This window comes from Barbus barbus (assembly GCF_936440315.1).
Source record: "Barbus barbus genome assembly, chromosome: 6".
Taxonomy (NCBI): Eukaryota; Metazoa; Chordata; class Actinopteri; order Cypriniformes; family Cyprinidae; genus Barbus; species Barbus barbus.
In genome coordinates this window covers 31,326,787-31,351,412 of record NC_136734.1, presented here as the reverse complement: position 1 = coordinate 31,351,412, position 24,626 = coordinate 31,326,787, and the positions used below count along the sequence as shown (strand labels likewise).

Genomic DNA, 24,626 nt, shown 5'->3' with positions numbered 1-24,626 from the left:
AGTTTAGGATTTCGCAAAAAATTATGAATTTAAGGCGAGACACTGCAGGTGAAAAGGGTAAACAAATTAACTAATAGTTATCACCTTACTTACCTAGTTGATTGATTACATTGATAATTGCAAACATTTTTTGTATTACAAGCTTTCTAAAATGTTAGGTTTAAAAATGCAAATGAGGCATTATTTAATGAAATATGTGCTAATTTGCATACATTTCTAGAACAAAAATCTAAACACCGGATGAAGTTGGTTTCAAAATTCTTATTTCATTTTATTGACATACAGAGGGAATTTTGGGTATCTCATTTTGTCACTCCATAATTCAGAAGATACTTAGAACAGACAGAAAACAATACATTTTCAAAATTTTGGGGGGAATAAAATGTTGTATATAATCAAGCAAATTATATATGAACAAATCCCTCTGTAAAACCCTTCAGGATATAGACAGGAATAAAGATGTAACGTTTGGTGTGTGTAAGTGCTACTGAAGTGGAGATATATGGCTCAATGTAGGAGAGAAAACTCATTTTGAGAAAACGGCCTTTAAAAATATGTATTGTAGTTGAAATCTATTGACACAAATAGATAAAGTGCTATAAAAGAAACACTTAACAGTGTCTTTTGGATGTTTTCTTTCCACTAGTCTGAAAAAATACTTTATGAAAAACCAAAAAAGCTCAAAAACTCAAATTTGACAGGTGCATGAAAAAACTGCAGTGTCTCCCCTTAAACTACTTTTTCAACATTTTGAGATTTTATACTTAAATTGACATTCTAAAAGTGACTGAGTATTAGTGTTGTGAAAAATCCAGCCTGTAAAATGCTTTGCAGGCAACAGAGGGTGTAGCGGTGGGGATATGATACCTATGGACGAACTCGGTCCAGGTAAGACAATGTCGGCATGCCCTCAAAAAAGAAACCAAGAAACCTTACAGACTAATGTGGTTTTGTGAGAATACAAAACCATAATCCCTCTAATTCCATTCCCCCCTAAAATTCCTTCCAAGCAACGTTGTTTAGTTTGAAAAGTAATTTAATTCTAACTGCATTTCTTTTTCCCTGAAGAGTTTCATTCCAACGCTGTCTGCAATACCCCTCTTTTAATAAGATGTTTGTAGTGTTGTTGTGTTTGGTGTGTTTTGGGCCAATGAAAATTTGAATAGAAGCACTTTTGCTTGTTCTCTACTGAGTACCACCTCTTCATTATGGTGCCGTCTTTCTGATCTTCTCCACTGAAGCAGCATCCTCTCCAAGCCTGACTGACAATAATTGGACAGAGGCTGAGGATGGTGTGCTGCTTGAGTGGGTAGAAGGAAGTGATGAAATGCGGTGCCTATGGGGGATGGCTCATACACATGGCCCGCATGCACACACAAACACAAAACCCGCACAGTTATCACACACATCACGCGCTCAGCTGCGAGCAAGAGAACATCTTTGAACGCAGCACGTACGGGATGCTCCCAGCTGAAGGTTGAGGGATCTGTTGCTGCTTGTTTGAAGAGCCATGCTGAGAGGATGCTGACACACTGATCGTAATAACAGAGCTTCTCTGCTTTCTTTCCCTCTCATTAGATGGCTATTCGACGATTGACCAGAGAGACAAAGACTCCAAGTACAAGAGCAGTGACGGTTTGTCGGATCTGCAGGAGCGGGAGCCGTTAAAGGTCAGAGGAGAAGTGTCAGAAGCGAGACACGTTTCTACATCTGTTTAATCTGAGAAGGCACACTGCGTGACAGTGCTGTCTGTGGTAGTGGGGTAATATCCTCTCTGTCTCATTAGCTGCTTCAGGCACCAACACTGCAGTTTTGCAGCAGAAAGAGAAATTATATATTAACACTGAATTTGTGTTGGAGCCACAGTGAAGTGGTGAGTTGTCTAGTAAGTGGAAGAATGGTACTTAATGGTAGAATAATAAGCAATCTGAGCCAAAATGAGCAATTTGGTTCACCAAAACAAACCAAAGTGCTTTTCATGCATTGGAAATGTGACCCATGACTACCTATACTTATAAGCAGCCTAATGAAAAAAGATCCTAAAGTCACTTATAATAAGTGGACACGGCAATACTGATTTTATGGCATCATAGATGACCCCAGTATGATGGCAGTTAAAAACAGCAGGTACTGTAGAACTATTATGCTGCCTTGTAAAATACAAGAAATAAAATTTAATCCAAGATGGCAGACACAGTCAAGAAAAATGTTATTTTTATTCAGTACTGAAGACTGTCAATACGATGTTAAATCTATATATATAAAAAAATTTGGGTTTATTAATTAATGGAAAAAAGTACATTTATAAATTAAACTTTCCATTCAAATGATTTCGTTAATAATATAATTTGTCATGAAAATCTCTCTCTCTCTCTCTCTCTATATATATATATATATATATATATATATATATATATATATATATATATATATACTTACAAGTAATCTGTTACTGATTCCAAACTACATGACAAAAACTGTAGTTAGTAACGTAATCCATTACATTACACATTTTAGGTAATATAATCAGGCTACTTTTTGATTACTTTTGACCTAACTCGTTTATCACTGTAATTTAAATAGGATAATCATCCTAATCTACCATACATGAAGTGTATTAAGCATTACATTACATTATCAAGGCTTCCCAAACTTCCTCAGTGTTTAATGAAAAGCAAATAATTAATTAAATCATAAAAATGTACAATTAAATAATAATAAATAATATTAAAATAACATCAATCAAAATAAAACACTTATTAAATATTTTATTTGTTTGCATGCATGTCATGTGACCATTAACCAACGTCAGAGAGATGTGATAACTAATTATTAAAATATTTATTTTAAAATCTTAGGGGTACTTTAAATAATTTATTGCAATTGTGTGAATAATATGTAATCAGTAAATGTAGCCTGATTAAAAGTATTTTAAAATGTAATGTAATCTAAATACAATTTTTTGGAATCTCATTACATAATGCAGATTACATGTAATTAGTTACTATTGCAGACTTTCAGATTACAGTCTATATCTGTATGTTTAAGATACTCATATCTGTCCATATTAAGTATATTTAAACTTGGCTTCCCCTCATACAGTCTGTTGTTAGCCCCACGTTGTGCTTAAATAGATAATTAAACATCAGCTTTGTGATTTTTAAAGTCATTAATGTAGAGATGATTAAGGATCTGCCTGGTGCTGCTGTTTTCCCGCTCTGACTGGCATCTGTAGGAGAGGTCGACTTGCATATCAAGTGCCTCTGCGACAGTAGATTGAGTTCTCTTACTCCCTCTTGACTTTATATGGAGTCATCTCTTATTATGAGTGTTATCAGAGCCCAGCATGAGAGTGATTCACTTTTCTGCGTCTGCATTCAAGAGAGGCCACACTGTGCTCATAGATGAGCGCTGCATTATTGACGACTACATTTCTGCACCATCTGTAGTCCTTCTCAGCATTGTGACAGGGCTTTGTATCTCAACAGCTGCCTGCCATATTTATTTGTTAGGCTTTCCAGACATTTTAATAGATGTCACGACAAATTCAGATTTCTGTCGCTGCGACTGTCAGAACGTCAACCGAACAAACAGATTCATTCTTTTCCATTGCCACAATATTTGGCAGACATTAAGGGTTTATTTTCTGTCTAATACAATGAAGTTGCTCCCTCTAGGGGTCCTTGTTGGCACAACATGCTTTTGTCCCCAAATATCTTGCCAAACAAAGTTTTGTTGTTTTCGGAATGGATCTTGCATGCATTGACTTCAATGACCTCTCTCTTGTATCATTTCAAACTGTTTATTTTCCCCTTGAGCTTCCCCTGTTGCAAAGACTAACTCTGGCCTTTCTCTGTGTGTTTAAACTGTTGGTTTTGCTGATTTGAACCCCTCTCCCGTTGCTGCAGAATGACACAAATAGGAAACACTATATCAGGAGCAACAGGCCAACTGTCAGTCTGGTGGATGCTTGTGATGTTAAACCTCAGCCTGTTGACTCCTGGGTCTAAATGCATGCATGGTAGGTTTTATGTGTTTGATTTGGATGTTTTATAGTAGTGGATTTGTTCTCACCCGTCCCGTTTATGAAATAACACCCACCCTTATCATTTGCTCTGTCTAAACCAGAGAAGTGCATTGTCTGAATCAGACTCTAATCTGATGAGTGCGTGTTCAGATCTATATCATTTTCTTCATGAGGATTGTGAATCAGAGTAGATGTGAAGATAGCATCAAACCGATATCTTGAAAAGTGGAGCACGATTAAGTGCATGTACACTACTGTTCAAAAGTTTGGTGGGTTTTAAAAAATATATTTTTAAAGAAAAACAGTAATATTTTTAAAAAATATTATCACAATTTAAAATATTTTTTAATATATTCTAAAAGCTCATTTATTCTTGTGATGGGCAAAGCTACATTTTCAGCATCATTCCTCCAGTCTTCAGTGTCACATGATCCTTCAGAAATCATTTTAATATGCTAACATAACATTTCTTATTATTATCATGCTTAATATGTTTGTGGAAACCATGATACGTTTTTGCAGCATGCTTTGGTAAATGAAAAGAACTGCATTTCTTTGAAATAGAAAACATTTGCAATGTTATAAATTTCTTTACTGACACTTTGGATCAATTGAATGCATCCTTGCTGAATATTTGCTGAAAGTATAAAAAATAAATAAAACCTCACCCGAACCTTTGAACGGTTTTGACTTGTTTTGAGTGGAAAATGGACTAAAATGATCAAGTTACACTGTGCCATACATGTTCTCATAGGCAGTGTTGACTTCTCTGGGTTTGCATCACCATCGTGTTTGTTTTCATTCTCATGCTTGCCAAATATCTGCTCATCATCCCTGCTTTCTTCATCTTATACTGTATCTGTCTGGCATCATCAGTTGAATTCGAGTCATATAGAAACTTATAGAATTAGGTCATGTCCAATGTATCTTAAGACTAAAGTTTTATTTTGATATAATATCGTATTTTCTTTTAAGTTTGGCTATATTGTTTTAATCTGGTAAGTTATACAAAAAAAAAAAAAAGTCATTTGTTTAAACATCTTACAAATCATCCGTCTTTCAATTAACATGCCCACTTTCATTTGGCAGACATTATCTTGTACATGTTTAGAAATGTAATCGTCTTTGTTTGTGAACGTAATTGAAATATCTCTCATTAGAACACATGTTAAGTCTGGTAATGTCATCTGATGGCTTTCCTGCCCTCTCCACGCAGGCTTAGCTAGCTACAGCGCCACATCTTACCACACAAGGATTTCACAAGTCACCACTGCCATTAACCGCAGAGCTCACCGTGATGTGGACTCATCTGAAGACTTTTGCCTAAAAGAGCGAGAGAAAAATACAAACTTTTATTCAACAGCCAATATTTTGAGATTTCTCAACAAGTGAAAAGGAAAAAGAAAAAAAATACCACTTCTCATATGTACATTCCCACTGGACGTAGTGTACCCAGAACTGAGGATTTGCTGTCATGGAAAGATGGATTGATTTGAGTGTACAGGAAGTGCTGTCATGGGTGTGGACGTGTATTGGAAAGAATTGGATCGAAGGGTAAAAGGAAATAAGAAAAAACTATTTTTATGTCAAAACAGAAAATATAATTTTTGCCTATATTATTTTTGTTGTATGGTTCTGCCTGATTACTGTTTGTTTTGTGGATTTGTTTTCCCCAGAATTGCAGTGAATTGTGCATTTTTTGTTTTTTCATTTTGTAGCATTTTAATGAAAGTTTGGGTTGTCTAAAGGAGTTGAGGACACTTGTGAAAGGAAGAAAAAGAATGTTTTTTTTGTTGTTGTTGATGTTCATTACAACGGTGTGGGGGCACATACAAAGTCTGGAGGGGGGGTGGTCTATATTGAAATGCACGCTTTTGCAATTTCTGTGTGCTGGCTTTATAAAGCAACTTTAAAGACATATTATCACTGTGTTTGTTTCTTCTCACTGAGAACTGTTGTTCAAAAGCAGGGATTTACCCTGCACGATGACATCTGCTCATAACGGAGCTGAAAGGAGGAGAGCTGCTATGCCTTCAGCCGGAAGGTCTGCTGATCCCGTATTCCCTTTGACATGTCGAGCTGCAGAGGCACTTACCAGCTATTGCTTTGGTTTATTTCATAAGGGGTAATGAGGGAAAAAAAATCTATTTGTTAATATGTAGATTGTGGTATGAGGGAGAGTAGGAGGATTGACTTGTTGTCTCCTGTTGTCATAAAAATAGATTTTAAAGGCATTTTATATTTTTGTTGTTTTCTAAATGTATATTAGGTTACAAATATTAAAAAAGAGGGCAAAAAGGTCACAATCTTCTTTATAACATTGATAGATGTGAATCCATAATCGTTTGTTCAGAGCACATTCAGTATTCTGTACATAAAGCATGGCCATGTTTGTATAAAAAATAATTAATAATATAATAAACAGATCATTGCTTTAGTTAAATGTGTATCAAAGGCTGTAGAGTCATTGTCTGTTTATATTTTATATATATATTTTTTTGTGTTAAATGGAAGCTTTATTTTCAGTGTTCCTTTTTCAATTGGAGAACATGTTCAAAATGATCTGACTTTAAAGAAAGACCAGAATTAATTTCAGAAGAGGAAGCAAAGATAGATATTTCCTTTCATTTCAGCTCCCATGTAAGCCAAAATAGTTTCACGTCAAAAAAGCATGACAAATTTGTAATGTTGTTTTCATTTGTTTACTTTTGTGTAATTGCAATTTGGATATTACATTATGGACACTCAAATGTTCCCACTGTCAGTGTAAAGAAATCCTGTCGTACATATACAAAAATGGGCAAACACTGACATACCAAGTAGACCAACAAATTTTTGTTTTTATACCATACAATTTCTTCATAATGTGAAATATGCAGCACAAACCTGTTTTATCATCTGATTTCTGTCATGTGACTCTATATATAACTCTCTATAGCAAGTTTTGTTCCATAGTGTTTTAACAGAGACGCCAAATAACAAAATAACAGTGTAATGATTTAATTTTTAAAGAGGAAATGTTGTGTACGTTCACATCGAGATCTTTAGCCTTGTGTATGTTCATTATTAATATTTGACTGTCTGTTCCTGACTGCCTTTTTGCAGAAAACAACCAAAGGATTTTGGTACCGTGTAGTACAAGAGGTTCCCAGAGTGGGAATTTGCATCAGATTGTATATTTATAGAAAAAATGGATGTTGAAATGGATTCAAGAGAAACCTACCTTTTGTAGATATCACTAATTCAAAGCATCAAAACTCAGTACGTGTACAACTTGGTAGCAAATGTGTTTGTAACTATCATGTGCCTTAACCTTTTTCCATGTTAGATGAAAATAAGTGTGTTTTATGTTTTATTGGTCCCTAACCGCTTTTCTCTCTCTCTCTCTCTCTCTCTCTCTATCTCAGTCTCTTTCTCTCTCTGTCTCTGACACACACACACACACACACATACACATCTCTCTGGCTCCTCCCACTTTCACTCACTGTGTTCTCAATGTAGTCTAGACTGGTGGTGGGGTTTGCCTTGTATTACATTGTATTATGAACTTTTAAAAGATAGACACATTAAAAGGGTTTGATTATATAGTTGTTAATGCTTTCCTAGCACTCAAGAACAATGCCACAGTGATCGAATGTATTGCTAATTTTACTAATACCCAGAAGAGAGACTTGCTCTTGTTAAAGATAAATACAGGTTTGTAGAGTATCACTTTGGTGTGTTTTCAATAAATCATGCCTGAAAAGAGCATATTCTGTCTGTTTCTTTTCCTTTCCCCCCTAACTTCCCTAGTAAAAAGTAATATATTTAAAATATTTGAAGTGGATCAAAAAATGCATCAAAGTTGTCCTAAGACAAGAACGCATTTTGGTTTTAGGACAACTTTGATGAAAGGTTTTGATCCACTTCAAATGTTGACTACATTAAAATACATTTATTTCATTTATTATAGTTGGACTTCAGCACTACTTCCACACAATTAAAGTGTATTAAGCACAAAATGAGTTGTTCCAATTCCAAAGAACACCGGTTTAGTATACTAAAAGTACAATTCCAGGGTATTTTTATGAAGCACATAAATATGTAGATGTATTTGTAGTATACTTAGCATGAAATACATTTATTTCAAATATATTTTAGTATTTTTATTTTTCACTAGGGTTGAAGAGATCATGCACCAAAAAAAAAAAATGGTGTGATTTTGTTAGTTGTTTTGGACCCCATTGACATTCAGTGTATGGATAAAAACAGGCAGATTTCAAAATGTTCTTTCATGTTCCACAGAAAAAAGAAAACCATACAGATTTACATTTATTCATTTAGCTGACGCTTTTATCCAAAGCGACTTACAATTGCTATATATATCAGAGGACGCACGCCTCTGGAGCAACTAGGGGTTAAGTGTCTTGCTCAGGGACACATTGGTGTCTCACAGTGGATTCGAACCTGGGTCTCTCACACCAAAGGCATGTGTCTTATCCACTGCGCCATCACCACAGATGATCCAAGGGTGAGTAAACGACGACAGAATTTCAATTTTTGGGTGAACCATCCCTAATACACAAGACACTTTCAATCTTTATTTCAGACAAATGATATATTTACTATAAACCTCTTGTCAAGTTTTTTGTTTCATAGTGCGCTAAGAATCTGCTGGGAATGCAATAATTTAGTTCCTCCAGAAATCTCTAAATTTTCATTTGTGCATGATTTAAAGGTTGATGCTCCCTCTGGCTGTTTAACAACGCTGAGAGCAGAAATATTCATTTCATGAATTGTATTTGGCAAAAACAGTCCAATATTTCTTCCTTTGTGCATTAAATCACATCATCCAGTGTGTGTGCAGCTCCTGCAATGGCCTGTGTGACGATGGATATGTGTTTGTGAGCCTGATCCCAGTCTTCCTTCAGCCCGGTGCTTTCAGCCTTCTCTACTGCATCTGCTAGGCCGGGGAAGGTGGGCACGCTTGATGACCTCGACGCCCATATCACATGCCTGTGTGGTGCCAAACAGCATTTCAGGTGATTGCAAACAGGTGTGACATTGCATGAACAAATAGAGAGTGGTAAGGGGGATGCTTATTAATATTCATAAGGGGCCAGTCATTAGTAGCAGGACGTTTTAATAATGCTGCTTCATACCTGAAACCATATTGTTCTGGGAATGCTAACGGGTCAAGGAAAGCTCTGTCCAGCAGCATGAGCTGGTCATTAACTTGGCGAACCTTCAGAGGCCTGTTGTGAAGACAGAAGTTTTGTTTAGTCCAATATGACACCACAGCAGGTGGTTTTTACACCATGTTAACCCTCTAAAACTATCTGATACACAGATATCTCCGGCATCTAAATTACCAACATGAGCAAACTTTGCTAAAAGACCTTTTGTACACGCTATTCTACATGCCTTCTTTCATCTGTTTTGATAGTTTCTACTTTCAGCAAGTAAAAGGCCTTTTAGTATTTTTTGGAAAAATCATGTTAAAAAGTATGAAATAAGATCAGGATTTTGAAGAATGTTTGTATATCATCATTATATTGCATTATACAACAATTAAAACTAGAGCTTTGAATATAAAACTAAACATTTCAAAATAATCTTACAATTGAGAGGCAGCTGACATTTTATGTTTGTTTGTTTTATGTATTGTTAAAAAGTTTGTTGATTTACATTACAAGCTATCAGAGTTTCATCTTACTTTCTGACAATATAAATATCAGCACCAAATTGTAAATGTTTGCTCAGTTTTGGTCTGTGAATAAAACCGAGGTATTTTAACGCGCTCAATATTCTCCTCTCTAATATTATGTAAGCCATAAAAGCTCTTTTATGTTTTTCTAAAGGTTCAATTAGCTATTTCATTAAAAAAAAAAAAGATTTTCTGTCAATTGTTTTCATATGTCAGGCTTTACAGTAATAGCTTACGTTTCTTTTGCAAGATCTGAATCCCTGATCAAACGGTCCAGTTTGGTGGCTGTGTCACGGAATAACTGCACAGCTTTCTCCAAGGATTCTGGGATATGAAAAAATGCTTATTCTCATTTCCACTTTGACACTTATTGTATGTACTTCCATCTCTCTCACCTTGTACAAACATTTAGGTTGGCAAAATTCACTTATTATGATTAACATTTCCCTCGACCAAAGCAGTCTGGAAAATCTTGTTAGCTCACCCATAGAGATTCCTTTAGCCGCCAGTTTTTCCTCAAAGGCTGTTATCGCCTGACTGAGGTACTGCTCTAGACTTTCTGCGTAGTCGCTGCAGTTGAAAGGCAGCAGAAGACTGTCAGCCAATCGCAGCAGCACATTCCCTGCTGTTCTGGCTACTGCCTGGTGACTTGTGAAACCTGCATAATGGAAAGTCATTTTAATTTAGAAGTAGAACAGACAAGAACTGGCAGATAAATATTAAAAGAGGGATTATAGTATTGTCTGATTTGAGAAGCTCAGTGTTCAGTTCACCTGGATCAATGTATGTAGATGCGTAGTCAAAGGTGTCATAGGCCGTGTGGTAGGCTGGGTAGATTCGCGCTCTTGTTTTGCTCTACAAAGGAATGGAGAATATGTTTTTAATATTAACCAACTTTTTTTAATGCCATGTGCTTGATTTCATCAGTGCACATACCCGGTCATAATAATAAGAAATGTCCATAGACGTTATTCCAAGGTAGTGCATAAAAGCAGCATAATCACTTCCCGCTCCTGTCAAGAAGCCAAGACTAAAAATACAATGAACAGTATTGAGAATAATCACCTTGTATTAAAATATAACGTCAAACCATGAGGAATATTGCGAGCATACTTTGGTATAATCCCATAATTCGGACTGGTTCTGTTGGAATATTGCTTCCAGTTCTCATAGACTGTTGTGGTCGTTCCAGGTGCATTTACCTGAAAGCACATGCCTTATCAAAGCATTATGAAAGTCACATCTCAGATAAGGTAACAGATAGAGGACTTGTTCCTCACCTGTTTGGATGCTGTGAATATCACACTCTGTGCTGCTGGAGAAGCAGAAGCCCTGAGAGTCGCATTAGCTGTGGCGGACAGACAATATTTCAGCAAGGTGAAAACAGGATGAAAATCATATTCTGATGAAAAGAGGAAGTGGTACCAAATACTGAGATGTCCACGTTGATGTACGCCACAGTGCGTTCACTCAGCTTACTGAAGTACTCCTGAGAACGAGCATTTCTTTTAACACCTTTATGATCTAATTACAGTTTTATAGTAATGCCTACTGGTGTCGTCATCAACAAACCTCTGTGTATTCTGCAGATCCAATAAGGCCAAATTCTTCAGCTCCCCAACTGCCAAAGATAATGGATCTCCGAGGTCGCCATCTCCCTTTCAGAAAAGATTCGATTTTTTTATTAGTTTTTCAGCTTGTAACTGACACTAGAATTTGATGCATTGTTTTTTTTCTTTATTGCCAGCCAGCGCTCATATAGTTTTAAGAACACAGTGTTACTTCCATAACACTCCTAGTGCCATAGCAAATGACTTAATTTGGGTCATTACAACCAGCCCTACAGTCACATCTAATGGCAAAAGCAGTTTTTCAGTGGATGTCATTAGGCCTGACCTTCCTTCACCATCTTCCCCAGCACTCTGGTGATCTCCAGCATCACTGATGTGCCGCTGCTGGGGTCAATGGCTCCATGCACCCAACTGTCCCTGTGGTTCCCATAAATCACGTACCTGTCTGAACAACACACAAAAATACAGTTTGCAAATGCAATTTATTATTTAAGTTCCTTAAGATGTATTTGGTCATATCTAACAAAATGTAACAATAACAATTGCTTCACTGAGGCTGCCTTAATTAGATAAAAAATACAATAAAAACAGTTACAAAGAACTTTTCTATTCTAACATATTTTAAAAAGTGATTTATTTCATTAATTGACTGAGTCATTACTACAGTCTTCAATGTCACATGATCCTCAAGAAGTCATTCTAATATGCACATCTGGTGCTCAAGAAACGTTTTAGACATTTCAAGTGTGACTTAAGTGTATAAATACTTTTTGGGAACTGTGTGTAATGGGACAACATGTATTTTTGCTTGTTAACGTTATGACAAATCCAACTTACCTGGCTCCACACTGCCTCGGATTATTCCCATAACATTTGCTGAATATTCCAGCCTCTCAGTGTTATAAATGTCCAAGTGCACATTGCTGACAGACAAAACATTCTTTTAATTCTGACCAGCATTATAACCTTTCAACATACAACCACTTGTTCAGACATTACAAGATTGGGCACAAATATGCAGCATTTACCTGTTGTTGAAGGTAGATGTGGCTTTGAACCCTGGTCCACCAAGTTTGTATGTACAGTTCAATGAGCCTTGCCAATTATCAGGGGCATCGTCCCCATCGAGCTCACTGGCACACATAATTCAGTCACGAATTAGAAGGAAACTTTCTAAAAAGTGAGTAACTAAAGAAAGAAAAGGTATATTTCAACAGTTACACTTACCAGATTAATCTTTCAGCATCCTCAAACCCTATTGGCTGTGCTGGAATTGGTGGAATACCTGTTATGTCTTCTTTTGGTATTCTGTAGGTATCATCTACAAATGAAAACATTTACATATGTTGTCTATGTGCCAAATGTTGTATACCTCACGTGTTTCAATATCAAAAAGAAGCAGTTACCCTTTGCAGCTAAGTAAGGTGTTAACAAGTCTCCAAAGTCAATGTTGTATGAGCCTCGCTCAACGCCAGAAGGTGGGAGATACCAGGAGTAAGGGTAGGTTTCACTTTCTAACACCAGGCCATCGTTCATGTCATATGGCTCGGTATAGACCAGCACCCCAACGATTCCAAACTTGGCTGCATTTATAGCCTGTTGTATTCATGCCACAGAAGAGTAAAAATGTTTTTATGCATTCAAGCCAATAAAACTATACAATCTAGATCTTGTCAGAGATCTAAACTGAAAGCTAATTCTGCATTTTCCTTATCTTGATAAATTCTATAAAGGTTGTGTTTTCTCACTTTTTTAGATCTCCCTTCTCCTCCGTATCTGGTGATGGCGATGGTTCCCCTCAGATCCAGCGTTCTGTTTAACAGCTCATAGTCACTCATTTTACCTTGGTTTGCATAGACAAGTTTTCCCTGCATATAAAAGAGACGAGTCACTATATTGGACTATATCACAATTTGATTCAGGCATAAATATCACTTTTATAATATCTATATAATAACAGCACCATTTTATCAGCCTTTGATAAATTTAGCGATAGGTGAGATATGCTAACAATGAACCCTTGTTTATGAAGTCAATCATGAAACATTAGTGAAAGAAAAAACAAATCGCTATCAGTAGATGAGTTCACGACAGTGTCATATGGTCTGATAGCCCCAAAGGTCATCACACCCTCTGTTTTCTTTCTAGAACAATCAAGTGTAATAAAGACATTTGTTTTCATCTCTCGCTCAGTTATCTCATAACTTACATCTCTGTCATTACAGTGTCATAAGATAACAGATTTTCTGTCATAACACCTCCATCACAGAAGGAGTTAAAAAAAAAAATGGTATTAGAGATGAGGAAAGGCAATTATTAATGTAATGTAATAAATATTTTTTATAAATATTTAACAAGAATGTATTTATTGAATGTACATTAACATTCAAAAGTGTGGTGTCAGTAAGATTTGCAATGTTTTTGAAAGAACTCTTATTCTCACCAAATGTATGTTTATTTGATTAAAATATATGTAATATTATGAAATATTACAATTTAAATAACTTTTCTATTTCATGTGATGGCAAAGCTGAATTTTCAGCAGCTATTATTTGAGTCTTCTAGTGATCCTTCAGAAATCAGTCTAATCTGCTCCAGAAACATTTATTATTATTTTCAACCTTAAAAACAGTTTTGTTGTTTAATATTTTTTTGGGAAAATATATATTTTTTCATGATTTATAGAAAGTTCAAAAGAACAACACTGAAATCTTGAAATTTAAGTATTTCATTAAAAATGTCCTTACTTTGACTTTTGATTGAATTTAAACTAAAAACAATGTTTCTTTGAAGAATAATATATAGGGCTGCAACTAACGATTATTTTGATAATCGATTAGTTGGCCGATTATTCTTTCGATTAATCGATTAATCGGATTAAAAAATATTGACCAAAAAAAACACTATTCCACATTCTGCCCAATGTCCTTCAAACAAACGTGACAACTGAATGCTATGAAAACATACAGTGCTTAATTTATTAGACCACTTATCATAATAAAGAGAAAACATATTTTAGAAATTTGTCAAAAATTTGTTTAAATTTAAAAATGTTATTGTCATTTATTGGACATAATAATAAAAAATGGCCTCATAACAGCTTGCATTCTTGCTGGTATTGTTTATGTACTTTTTGACTGCAATTGGGTATCGCGAAAAAAAAATACAAAAAAAAATAAGTGCTCTGGTTTTCTTTCATAGATAACAGCAATAATGATATTATAGCATTAAAAATAGCCTACTACTGTTACTAAAGAGCTTACACATATTGGAGTACTAACCAGTACAGAAAGCCGAAAAATGATTTTGGTTATCACCAATACTGTTACTTTAGAGCAGCAGTGGCACAAACCTTACATAAACACATTGTTAAACTTACATAAATTTGTTAAGCATTGTAAAAAATGAATATTTTATAGTTATAGTTATATTATATAGTATATAGACATTACAGATATAGTAAGTAATATAGTTATATAGTAACTATATTACTTATAATATAGTTTAAACCTCTATTAAAAATTATAATAATAAAGACGAATAAAAACACAAACTCAGTGTTAACCAACAGGTAAGAGTAATGTTCTGCAGGAACTACTTTGATCACAGTCACCTCGTCATTTCTTTATCCTGTAAAAGGCCGTTATGGAGCGTCTCATGTTTATATTCAGACAGACAATTACACGCTGTTATCCCTTTAAAGTTCCTACTCTCATAAAATATTCGCACTGCATGTTGACTTTTAAACCTTAAATTAACTTTCAACAACAGATAATTCAGCACAATGGATATGTTTGCGCTGAAAAGCCTATTAATTGTCTCCCTCTCTACTGTGTTCTGTCCGTCTGACGCGCGTGCGCGCGCCCGCCGCGCCGGCGCTCATTCGGTATTTTAAACTTAACACAGACTGTCAGGACGGACCTTTATGCAAAAATGGAAATGCTCGCGTGAATTTGTGGCATTTATAGATAAGGATATGACCGTAAACTGAACGTTTTTGCGCTGAGGACGCACACGCATCTGTCAAAGCGCCTGACAGGGCAAGCCATTACTCTTATGCATTAACTTAAAGCTTAAAATAAAGAATTATCATGTTTTGGGCAGCTTGGATCACGTGCTTCTCCGGCAGAATCTCATTCTGTTTCCTCCACTATTTTTAGATGCATTTTGTCCATAGAAATGCATTATTCAGTGCCGTAATTTGACTAACCAGCTGAAGTTGGACGTACACTGTGACCCGATTAATCGATAATGAAAATCGTTGTCGATGATTTTCATAATCGATAATAATCGATTTTATCGATTAGTTGTTGCAGCCCTAATAATATATAGGCATGCATGAACTGTGAAGTATATTAAGGTTGTAAAGGACACCTTGACGTTTCCTGCAGGGGAATATGCCGCGAATGGCTGGACCACCTCTGGATCCTCCTGTTCTGGTTTGTATGCCTTCTCTCGCTCTCTTGCCATAAACCGCACTGTGTTTGCTGGATCAACTAAATAAAAGTTTTTCATTCTTGATTTTCTTATACATCATTTAACATATTTTTGTATAAAATATGACTTTGACTGCATTCAGTGTGCTAAAAGCAAAATTTCACATACTAGAAGTCCACAGAGCTATTTTGAAACCATGTGACTAGATATCCTGTCTTACCAACAGAGACTTTGTTGGGGTTTGTTTTGTTTGGGAATGACAGATACACCTTGTAGTTTTCCCTCCATGCACTGTCCAAGCCTGTATTGGGGTCCTGCCATCTCTTCAGCATAAAATCTACAGTTGCTTCATCTCCAGGGGTGGTGGCCATGTGGGGAACCTTAGTCAGCTCCCTTTGGATGAAGAAGACCAAGTAAAGTCTCTATTCAGCTGGAACAAACAACCTCATACCAAGTAAAATGTTCTTAGATGTACTGCAAAGCTGGTCATTTAATTGTCTTTGAATCTCATACTCGTGTGCCTCCATATAAATACTTCACCTGAGGTTCTCTTTAAATTGATTGGTATCCAGTTCCGCAAGGAATTTCTCGATGATACTTTCATCCACATCACGAGATGCATCCCGGACCCAATCTGGCACCGAACTGCCCTTGTCAGTGGCGAAGTGTCCCAGCAGAATCCCCACAGTCAAAGCCACTGCTCCTATGAGGAGACCCACCAACACCTCCTTAAGCATAATGTTAGTTTGTCAAAAGTGCACCCAGTGCACCTCCTGAATGCATCCAACCAGCCCTGTCCGCCTCTAATATAGCCTGTGATGAGTGGTGGGTAGGAGGGTGTGAAAAAAAATCTTAAGTGTCAAGATCATATGGATGAAGGTCAGTGTTTTATCATGTCTCTGCTCACCAAAATTCCTTTTCCTGATAAGAGAGATTCAACTAAACCATAAAGTTTACTCATTAATGATTTCAGTGAAATGTTATGTTGGACTTTATCTCCAGGGAGTCTATAAAACATGTTCTAGTCATACATCTGCTTGAATGCATCTACATTGACTGTCACATGTTATGATTAAAGACTTTGTCCCATGCTGCAATTTTTCGTGTTTGCAATAACGTGTCCAAAAATGTATAAGGACCATGCACAACTGATGACAACTACCAACATATATTCACAATATTTTTTTAGATGCACCTGTATGTGCGTATATATATATATATATATATATAGAGAGAGAGAGAGATAGAGATACATATGTGCGTGTGTGTATATGGGCCTATATATATGTATAGTTTTACCAAAAAAATATCTTGGGATCTTGGACTACTCTCTGTGTGCAGGACTAAGCTAAAACATAGAGGGGACAGAGCCTTTGCAAGGGTTGGCCCTAAACTATGAAACAGCTTACCACTGTCAATTCGAACGATATCTTCTCTTTCTATGTTTAAATCTAAGCTTAAATCTTATTTTCTATCTATGCATTTAACAACATATGAATTTTTATGGTATCTATTTTACTTTGTTGATTGTAATTTTTTATTTTATTGATTGTTTCTAATCTTCTGTACAGCACTTTGGTTGTTTTTAAATGTGTCTTCCTGATGCCATTTGAAGGTTCAGGAATCAGGTTCATTTCCACAGACTGGGGGATTGAGGGGGAGGATCTGGCAACATGCGTCTACATGGTTACTGACCACTTTAAATGCAACTTTACATACTGATTGTATTTATTTTATAGTGTTACCCTAAATTTATATTTAAATTGTCCTGCAGCTAATCGGTTAGAGCAGCGCCTTTAATTTAAAAAACAATTTCCCATGATGCAAATGTTGAAGAATTGTATTTTCACTTTCACATTCATTGATTTGAATGCTCAACTGAATTCATTTTGAACACATCGAGGATTTTAACTGAAAAGCGTAGTTCGTAGCCGTAAGTATTCTGTGATATGAAAATAAACTTGCACTTTATCTCTGGCACGTGACAATACGGTACATATGACGTTTGGTGAAGCGTATTGCACGCGCAGTGCTGTTTCGGTTTTACATCACAGTACAAGACGCTGGTGTTGTGCATAACCGAATGTAGAATTTTCATTAAATTTACCGCGAATTTGATCAAAAGATGATTTCCAACTAAAAATGCTAAGTGTCTAACGCATTCGAAGTTATTCGAACAAAGGCGAAAACAGAACTTGTTCAAAGTAATCAAGCCCATATTAAGCTTATGAGCTGGTGTTGTATTATCGGAGCTTATAAAACATTTTTCCCCTTTTTCCCTACAGTGTAGTACTGGGCAGCCATGATTCGCTTTGCTCTGCTCGTGAATCTCATAGTTTTGCCCATTCACCTCTGGGCTGCAGTCACTCAAGAGTCCACTTCGTTCCCCACATCAACCAATGGAGAACCATTCCCATGGAACAAAATGAGACTTCCAGATACAGTATCTCCCCTTCATTACCATCTCCTTATCCACCCCAACCTCACAAGTTTAGACTTTACTGGAATGGTGCAGATCCAAATTGAGGTCCACGAAAACACCAAGAATATCATACTGCACAGCAAGGATCTTCATATCTCCAATGCAAGGTTGCTAGCGTCCGACATAGGTCAGCTGCAGGCCCTAAAGGTACTAGAATACCCATACTTCCAGCAGATCGCACTTATATCTGAGCATGCAGTGCTGAAGAGAGGCCATGTATATTCAATTCAACTGGAGTTTGCTGCCAACCTCTCTGAGAGCTTTCATGGATTTTACAAAAGCACATATCGCACCAGCAAGGGAGACCTCAGGTAAGAACCCTTATGTAAGCATAGCCAATATCTCTCTGAGTGGCTCTGAAAGTGATTTATCAATTTTAGAAGTAATAATCTGATGTTGTGCCATTCACATTCCCAGGGTTGTGGCTTCCACACAGTTTGAGCCGACTAGTGCCCGGGCAGCTTTTCCCTGTTTTGATGAACCTGCCTTCAAAACCAACTTTTCTGTGCGGATTCGCAGAGAAGCAAAGCATATTGCCCTCTCAAACATGCCTAAGGTGGTGTTATAATATCCATAGAACTTCCATTGATCAATCCTGCTGTTTTCTGACTAAAACCTGAATAAATCATAAAGTGCATGATCTATTAATCTGCCATTGGAGACTCTGATTCTTCTGTTGAGTCTACTCTTTTTTTTTTCTTTACTCCAGCTGAGAACATTAGAGCTGCTAGGCGGCCTGTTTGAGGACCAGTTTGATGTTAGTGTTAAGATGAGCACATACCTGGTGGCCTTCATTGTCTCTGACTTTCTATCTATCAGCAAGACGAGTCAGCATGGAGTCCAGGTTAGAAGATGATCTGTCTTATGTCATTAAAACCAAACCAAGCCCTTATGTACCATAAGGTCCCACCTCCATCAATTATCACTTTTTGTGATGCTCAATAAATGTATTTATTTGATGTCAATTCAGATTTCAGTGTATGCTGTGCCAGAGAAGATTGACCAGGCAGAGTTTGCTCTGGATGCTGCAGTGAAACTGCTTGACTTCTATGATGACTACTTTGATATTCCGTACCCTCTACCCAAACAGGGTTAGCTCCACATGGGCATTTTGTCTACTACTTAAAATGCAAAAGGCATGTTTCTGAGTTCATCGTTTATATAATCTGCTCTGTAGATCTTGCTGCTATCCCAGACTTCCAGTCTGGAGCGATGGAGAATTGGGGTCTGACCACCTACCGGGAATCAGGCCTTCTTTTTGACCCCCACAAGTCTTCTGCTTCTGACAAGCTGGGCATCACGATGATTATCGCCCATGAACTGGCCCATCAGGTGAACTTATGACATCAGTTAAATATTATGGGATGTATTCTAGTAATTATTCTACATGTTGCTGTGGTTAATTAATTAACTGTTCATTCTTTGTCTGTTCTTGTCAGTGGTTTGGAAACCTGGTGACCATGCAGTGGTGGAATGATCTGTGGCTGAACGAAGGTTTTGCCAAGTTCATGGAGTTTGTGTCTGTCAACATCACCAATCCTGAACTGCAAGTTGTAAGTTTTTGTAAAACGCTTTTTATTTTCATAATCATAATTTTAAAAGCACTTAGCGTGAGTTGGATGAAGATCTGTGCTAATGTAAATCTCCAATTTTCTTTGTGCCGCAGGAGGATTATTTCTTAGGCAAGTGTTTTGAGGCCATGGAGGTAGACTCCTTGAGCTCCTCTCACCCAGTGTCCACACCGGTGGAGAACCCTGCTCAGATACAGGAAATGTTTGATGATGTTTCCTATGACAAGGTGCATAATCAAACTTTGGAAAGCTTTCCTGTGCAAGATGTTTTTCTTGTTATACTCTTTCAAAAGCTTTTTAAAACCATTTTACAATTGTTAATGTCATTTCAGGGGGCTTGTATTCTGAACATGCTGAGAGAATTTCTGACCCCAGATGCGTTTAAATTGGGCATTGTGAAATACCTAAAACGCTACAGTTACCAGAATACGGTCAATAGTAACCTGTGGGAAAGTCTGACCAATGTGAGTACAAATTACATGTGTGATGCAGATGCATAGAACGCTGCAGTAAACTTTCTTCTAATTCATTAGTTGCGTTTACATTTACCTGTTAAGTTTCCCAGGTGAAATCCAGTCATCAGTCATCATTCCATGCAACCATAGTTAGTTAAGCAAATTTTCCACATTATCAAACAGAAAGCTGCTCGTTTTAAAAAAGACTTCTCTGTGAGCTGTGCTTCTTGCTACACTACTGTCAATGGACCTTTTTTGCTCAAAAAATTTCACAAAGTTTTTAGGAGTACAGGATTAAACTGTCTCATGATATACAGTAGTAGTGAGTGTTAACAAGTTTTCAAAGTCTCTCTCTGTTCTAGGTGTGTGACTCTGATGGTCTGGATGAAGGCAGACTGAAGGGTGATGAGTCCTGCCGGCGCTCAGTCTCAGACTCTGGAGCTTCTGTGGGTTACTTTGTTAATCATTAATCTGAATTCTCTTTACCCTGTTTTTAAGTGGTGATGTGATGTACTTCTGTGATATCTTATCTTTTAGAAATGGCACTCTGAGGATGAGCTGGATGTTAAGGCTATGATGGAGACATGGACATTGCAGGAGGGTTTTCCACTCATTACGGTGGAGGTCAAAGGTCGCGAAGTCAGACTAAGTCAAGAGCGTTACCTCAAGAGTGATGACCTCTCACAAACATCCAGGTTTATTATTAATATCAGAGATCGACAATTTCTTAATTTTTATGCCTGTGATACTGATAGTGATTTTATTTTTTATGATTTATTCAGGGTTTATTCTTTTAGCCCTCTGGTGCTGTACAGTCATTTACACAACAAAAAAAAAAAAAAAATCAGCACTAATCGGTCAAGCGTCTTCTTCAAAAAGAGACCAAACTTAAGTCTGCGTCCAAAGCATTCAAGATTTACCACAGTTTAAGTCGAAATATAGTACGGAAAACTGTCATTTTAGACTGTTCAGAGGGTTAAAAATGCTGTCACAATTGAGATGTATTGCAGTCAAAATAAGATGTGAGTTTTCTTGCAGCTAAAACGGTGGGGCAGCAGTGAATCATACATATTGTGAACAAGATGAATTATTATCAATGTATGAACCCAAGTCACTCAATTTTTTGACACGGTTTTTCACATAATTTTTTTTAGAATTATATCCTTGTATGTGCACAGATATAAATCATTTACAAAGTAAAATCACTCACAGTAACAAATATTCAACAACAGTATCTCACAGGAGATGCATTGCATGCGATCATGAACTGTCACAGCAAGGCCCTCTTTGTGTACAAGGGGCTTTATAAAGATTTATTGACTTATTTTCAGACCTTTTTTTTTTTTTTTTACACTTGGTTGTAAATTCTTGATCTTCCAGCTTTCTGTGGCACGTTCCGTTGACTTACATTACCAGCGACTCAACCACAGTGCACCGCTTCCTGCTTAAGACTAAAACAGGTATTTGTTTTAATAGAATTATTTAATAATATTACAAATTCTGTGCTAATATTATTAAATAATATTATATAATATATTGTTTTGATAGTAATTTACAGTCATTTGTTTTAAAGTTTTTCAAATGTTTAGACATTTCTAAACAGCACAAACACTGAAAGAACATCCATAGAACATGATTTCTAACAGATCTGTTGTGTATGTCGTCATAGATGTTCTGTATCTGCCGGAGGAGGTGGACTGGATCAAGTTTAATGTGGACATGAGTGGATATTACATTGTGCACTATGAGGGTTCTGGCTGGGATGACCTCATCACGCTGCTCAAACACAATCACACAGCGCTCAGCAGCAATGACCGGGCCAGCCTCATCAACAACGCCTTCCAGCTGGTCAGGTCAGTCCTCATTCATCTGCATACAGTATGTGCTCTTATTGGTCAGTGGGATGAAAATGTATCAGGAGTCAAACAAGTCAATGTAAAGTACTGCAGATTATACAATAAAAGTGTTGGCAAGCTCTCATGCTCTGGTTGATTTAAAATCATCCTCCCTCCGTGTGTTTTCTGGACAGTGTTGGTAAGCTTCTGCTGGATAAGGCTCTAGACCTGACCCTGTACCTAAGCAAGGAAACTGAGATCATGCCAGTGACACAGGGCTTCAGTGAGCTTGTGCCTCTGTACAAATTGATGGAGAAGAGAGACATGGTGGAGCTGGAGAACCAGATGAAGGTCAGTTAGTGATCACAGTGATCTTCCGAGCGCGTGGATTAATTCATTCAGGATTCAGATGTGAAATCAGCTTCTTTTCAGTCTGTGCAATTCTGAGAATAAAACTAAAATCTTTCTTGACATTTAATAATAGATAATTCAATAGTGCAGTAAAAACAGTATCATGAATTATTATTACAATTTAAAATAACCTTTTTGTTTCTTTGTTTTAATATAGAATAATTAATTCCTGTGATTGTAAAGCTGAATTTTCAGCAGCCATTACTCCAGACTTAAGTGTCACGTGATCTTTCAGAAATCAGTCTAATTTCTGTAATGAATATAGTTTTCTAGTTATGCCAATTTCTAAAGTATTTAATTGGCTAGAAAAGTGCTCTTTGTTACTGCAAATTTGATATGTGATTCTTAAATAATCGTGACCACTGAAAAAGTGTGAAAGCCCTTGTTCATTTTAAAAAACTGACCAACCAGGGCTTTCATCATTGTTTTTTCAAAAGTTTATCAACTCTTTATTGTGATTATGTAAAGCATATTAAATGACCGTTTTGTATGAAATGAGTTGTATAAATAAACTCACCATGCCTTGTTCCCTGCTGTAGTTGAGTAACTAATGCTGGTTCTCTCGCTGTGGTCCAGGGCTACATACTACAGCTGTTCAGGAAGCTCATAGACCAGCAGTCGTGGACTGATGATGGCTCTGTGTCTCAGAGGATGCTGCGCAGCTACCTGCTCCTGTTCGGCTGTGTGCGGGGTCATCCTCACTGTGTCAGCACCGCTACCCAGCTCTTCAACCAGTGGAGGGACTCGGATGGGAATATGAGGTGAGAGGTCATCATTTTCTTTCCTTTCTGAAACTTCCTTTTGAACAATGAACACTTTGGTCTACACTGTTTCCATTGAAAACTCTGGAAAAGTAATAGCATTTTATCTTTTTTCCTCCCTTAATGAAAGAAACAGCAAGGAGAAATGAATTATTTTTGTCCCTTTTTTGCCTCTAGTCTTCCTAATGATGTTACTATGGCTGTGTTTTCTGTTGGCGCCCGGACTGAGGATGGCTGGAATTTCTTGTTTGAGAAGTACAAGGAGTCCATGTACGTCTCAATGAAGAGCAGGATAAAGATGGCCCTCACGACCAGCCCTCTCGATCACAAGCTAAAATGGTGAGACATTCAGATATACATCAGTTTAAGTTTAGTAAAATAAGAATTTTTTCCTAGACTCATGTCGTCCTTCATTTGTGTCAGGATGATGGAGCAGAGTATGGTGGGAGAGGTGATGAAGACTCAGGATCTGCCATATGTTGTGACTTCAGTCAGTAAAAATCCTAAGGCCTACCAACACGCATGGGACTTTTTAAAAGCTAACTGGGACTCCCTGATTAAGAAGTAAGATACTGGTTTAATTAAACACACGATAGTGTTATATTCTGAGCCCTTTAATGACTTCAGGTATTTGTTTATAGGTTTGATCTTGGCTCACACTCTATAGCCCACATGGTAGTGGGAGTGACCAACCAGTATTCCACCAGAGAAATGCTAGCTGAGGTAGGTATTGGGGTTTTTATACAAATAAATAAAGACAACAAATAATTAGGAGCTTTCATCAGTTGGTCTAGACCAAAAACATATCTGATCCTTCATTACATGATGTGTTTCTCTGCTTCATCAGATTCGGAGTTTCTTCAGTTCCTTGAGGGCTGAAACCGGAGCAGAATTGAGATGTATTCAGCAAGCCCTGGAGAACATTGAAGAGAACATTCGCTGGATGGACAAGAACCTCCCACTACTGAAGACCTGGCTGCACAGACAGTATGACCAGCACAAAAATACAGAGCTGTGAAGCACTTATACTGTGAATGTCAAAGTCATAGGTGTATACATTTTATAATGCAGTTTAATATGATGCAAGAGTTTTGATGAGAACTTCGGTGTGCTAAAGTGTGTGAAATAAGTGATTCTGAATTTGTGAATATGGGGTGAATATTTTTGAATAGCTGTGCCATTGCTTGTAAAGGTCAAATTTAAGAATCTCATCGGTCTCCAACCTTTCATATAGAAATTAAATTCTTGTGACTTGGATTACTTTTGTAATATCTTTTATTTTTGTCATACACTGTTTTGTCCTTGCAATCAACTCTAGAAATCGAGACATTTTGTTACAACACCTTAAACTTATATACCAGCAATCATTTATACAATATATATATATATA

At 36.8% G+C, this 24,626-nt stretch overlaps 3 protein-coding genes across 36 annotated transcripts in view; 2 read left to right on the top strand and 1 right to left on the bottom strand.

The window, feature by feature from the left end:
* The window catches only part of LOC306870898 (splicing regulator ARVCF-like), a 201,784-nt gene extending 194,008 nt beyond the window's left edge, over positions 1 to 7,776 (top strand). For 10 of the 34 annotated variants that reach the window (XM_079418453.1, XM_079418449.1, XM_079418451.1 and 7 more), the window contains 3 exons: positions 1,579 to 1,670; positions 3,909 to 4,021; positions 5,244 to 7,776. In XM_079418453.1, the coding sequence (XP_079274579.1) occupies positions 1,579 to 1,670; positions 3,909 to 4,010 (194 nt within the window). In that variant the 3' untranslated portion in view covers positions 4,011 to 4,021; positions 5,244 to 7,776. Of the gene's footprint in view, positions 1 to 834; positions 889 to 1,578; positions 1,671 to 3,908; positions 4,022 to 5,243 lie in introns of all 34 variants that reach the window. The other 24 variants (XM_079418431.1, XM_079418434.1, XM_079418442.1 and 21 more) reach the window with 3 other exon arrangements.
* A 1,068-nt stretch (positions 7,777 to 8,844) lies between these two features.
* Positions 8,845 to 16,458, bottom strand: naaladl1 (N-acetylated alpha-linked acidic dipeptidase like 1; the record flags this gene model as incomplete). Its single annotated transcript, XM_079418858.1, has 19 exons — positions 8,845 to 9,022; positions 9,169 to 9,261; positions 9,950 to 10,037; positions 10,198 to 10,371; positions 10,487 to 10,568; positions 10,650 to 10,743; positions 10,827 to 10,915; positions 10,994 to 11,061; positions 11,139 to 11,202; positions 11,286 to 11,371; positions 11,610 to 11,729; positions 12,122 to 12,207; positions 12,313 to 12,417; positions 12,512 to 12,605; positions 12,691 to 12,880; positions 13,033 to 13,152; positions 15,659 to 15,780; positions 15,942 to 16,114; positions 16,262 to 16,458. 19 exons carry the CDS (start codon positions 16,456 to 16,458, stop codon positions 8,845 to 8,847), a joined length of 2,223 nt encoding a protein of 740 aa, XP_079274984.1.
* Positions 16,459 to 17,569: 1,111 nt separating this feature from the next.
* Positions 17,570 to 24,492, top strand: LOC306871116 (endoplasmic reticulum aminopeptidase 1-like). The gene is given in 19 exon segments (XM_079418820.1): positions 17,570 to 17,654; positions 18,007 to 18,514; positions 18,621 to 18,759; positions 18,913 to 19,047; positions 19,174 to 19,296; positions 19,299 to 19,535; positions 19,643 to 19,756; positions 19,870 to 20,001; positions 20,107 to 20,238; positions 20,592 to 20,675; positions 20,767 to 20,924; positions 21,610 to 21,689; positions 21,899 to 22,082; positions 22,259 to 22,415; positions 23,052 to 23,236; positions 23,414 to 23,575; positions 23,660 to 23,800; positions 23,878 to 23,959; positions 24,084 to 24,492. Coding segments are annotated over 18 exon segments (2,907 nt in total). The 5' UTR covers positions 17,570 to 17,654; positions 18,007 to 18,023; the 3' UTR covers positions 24,255 to 24,492.
* The last annotated feature ends 134 nt before the right edge of the window (positions 24,493 to 24,626 follow it).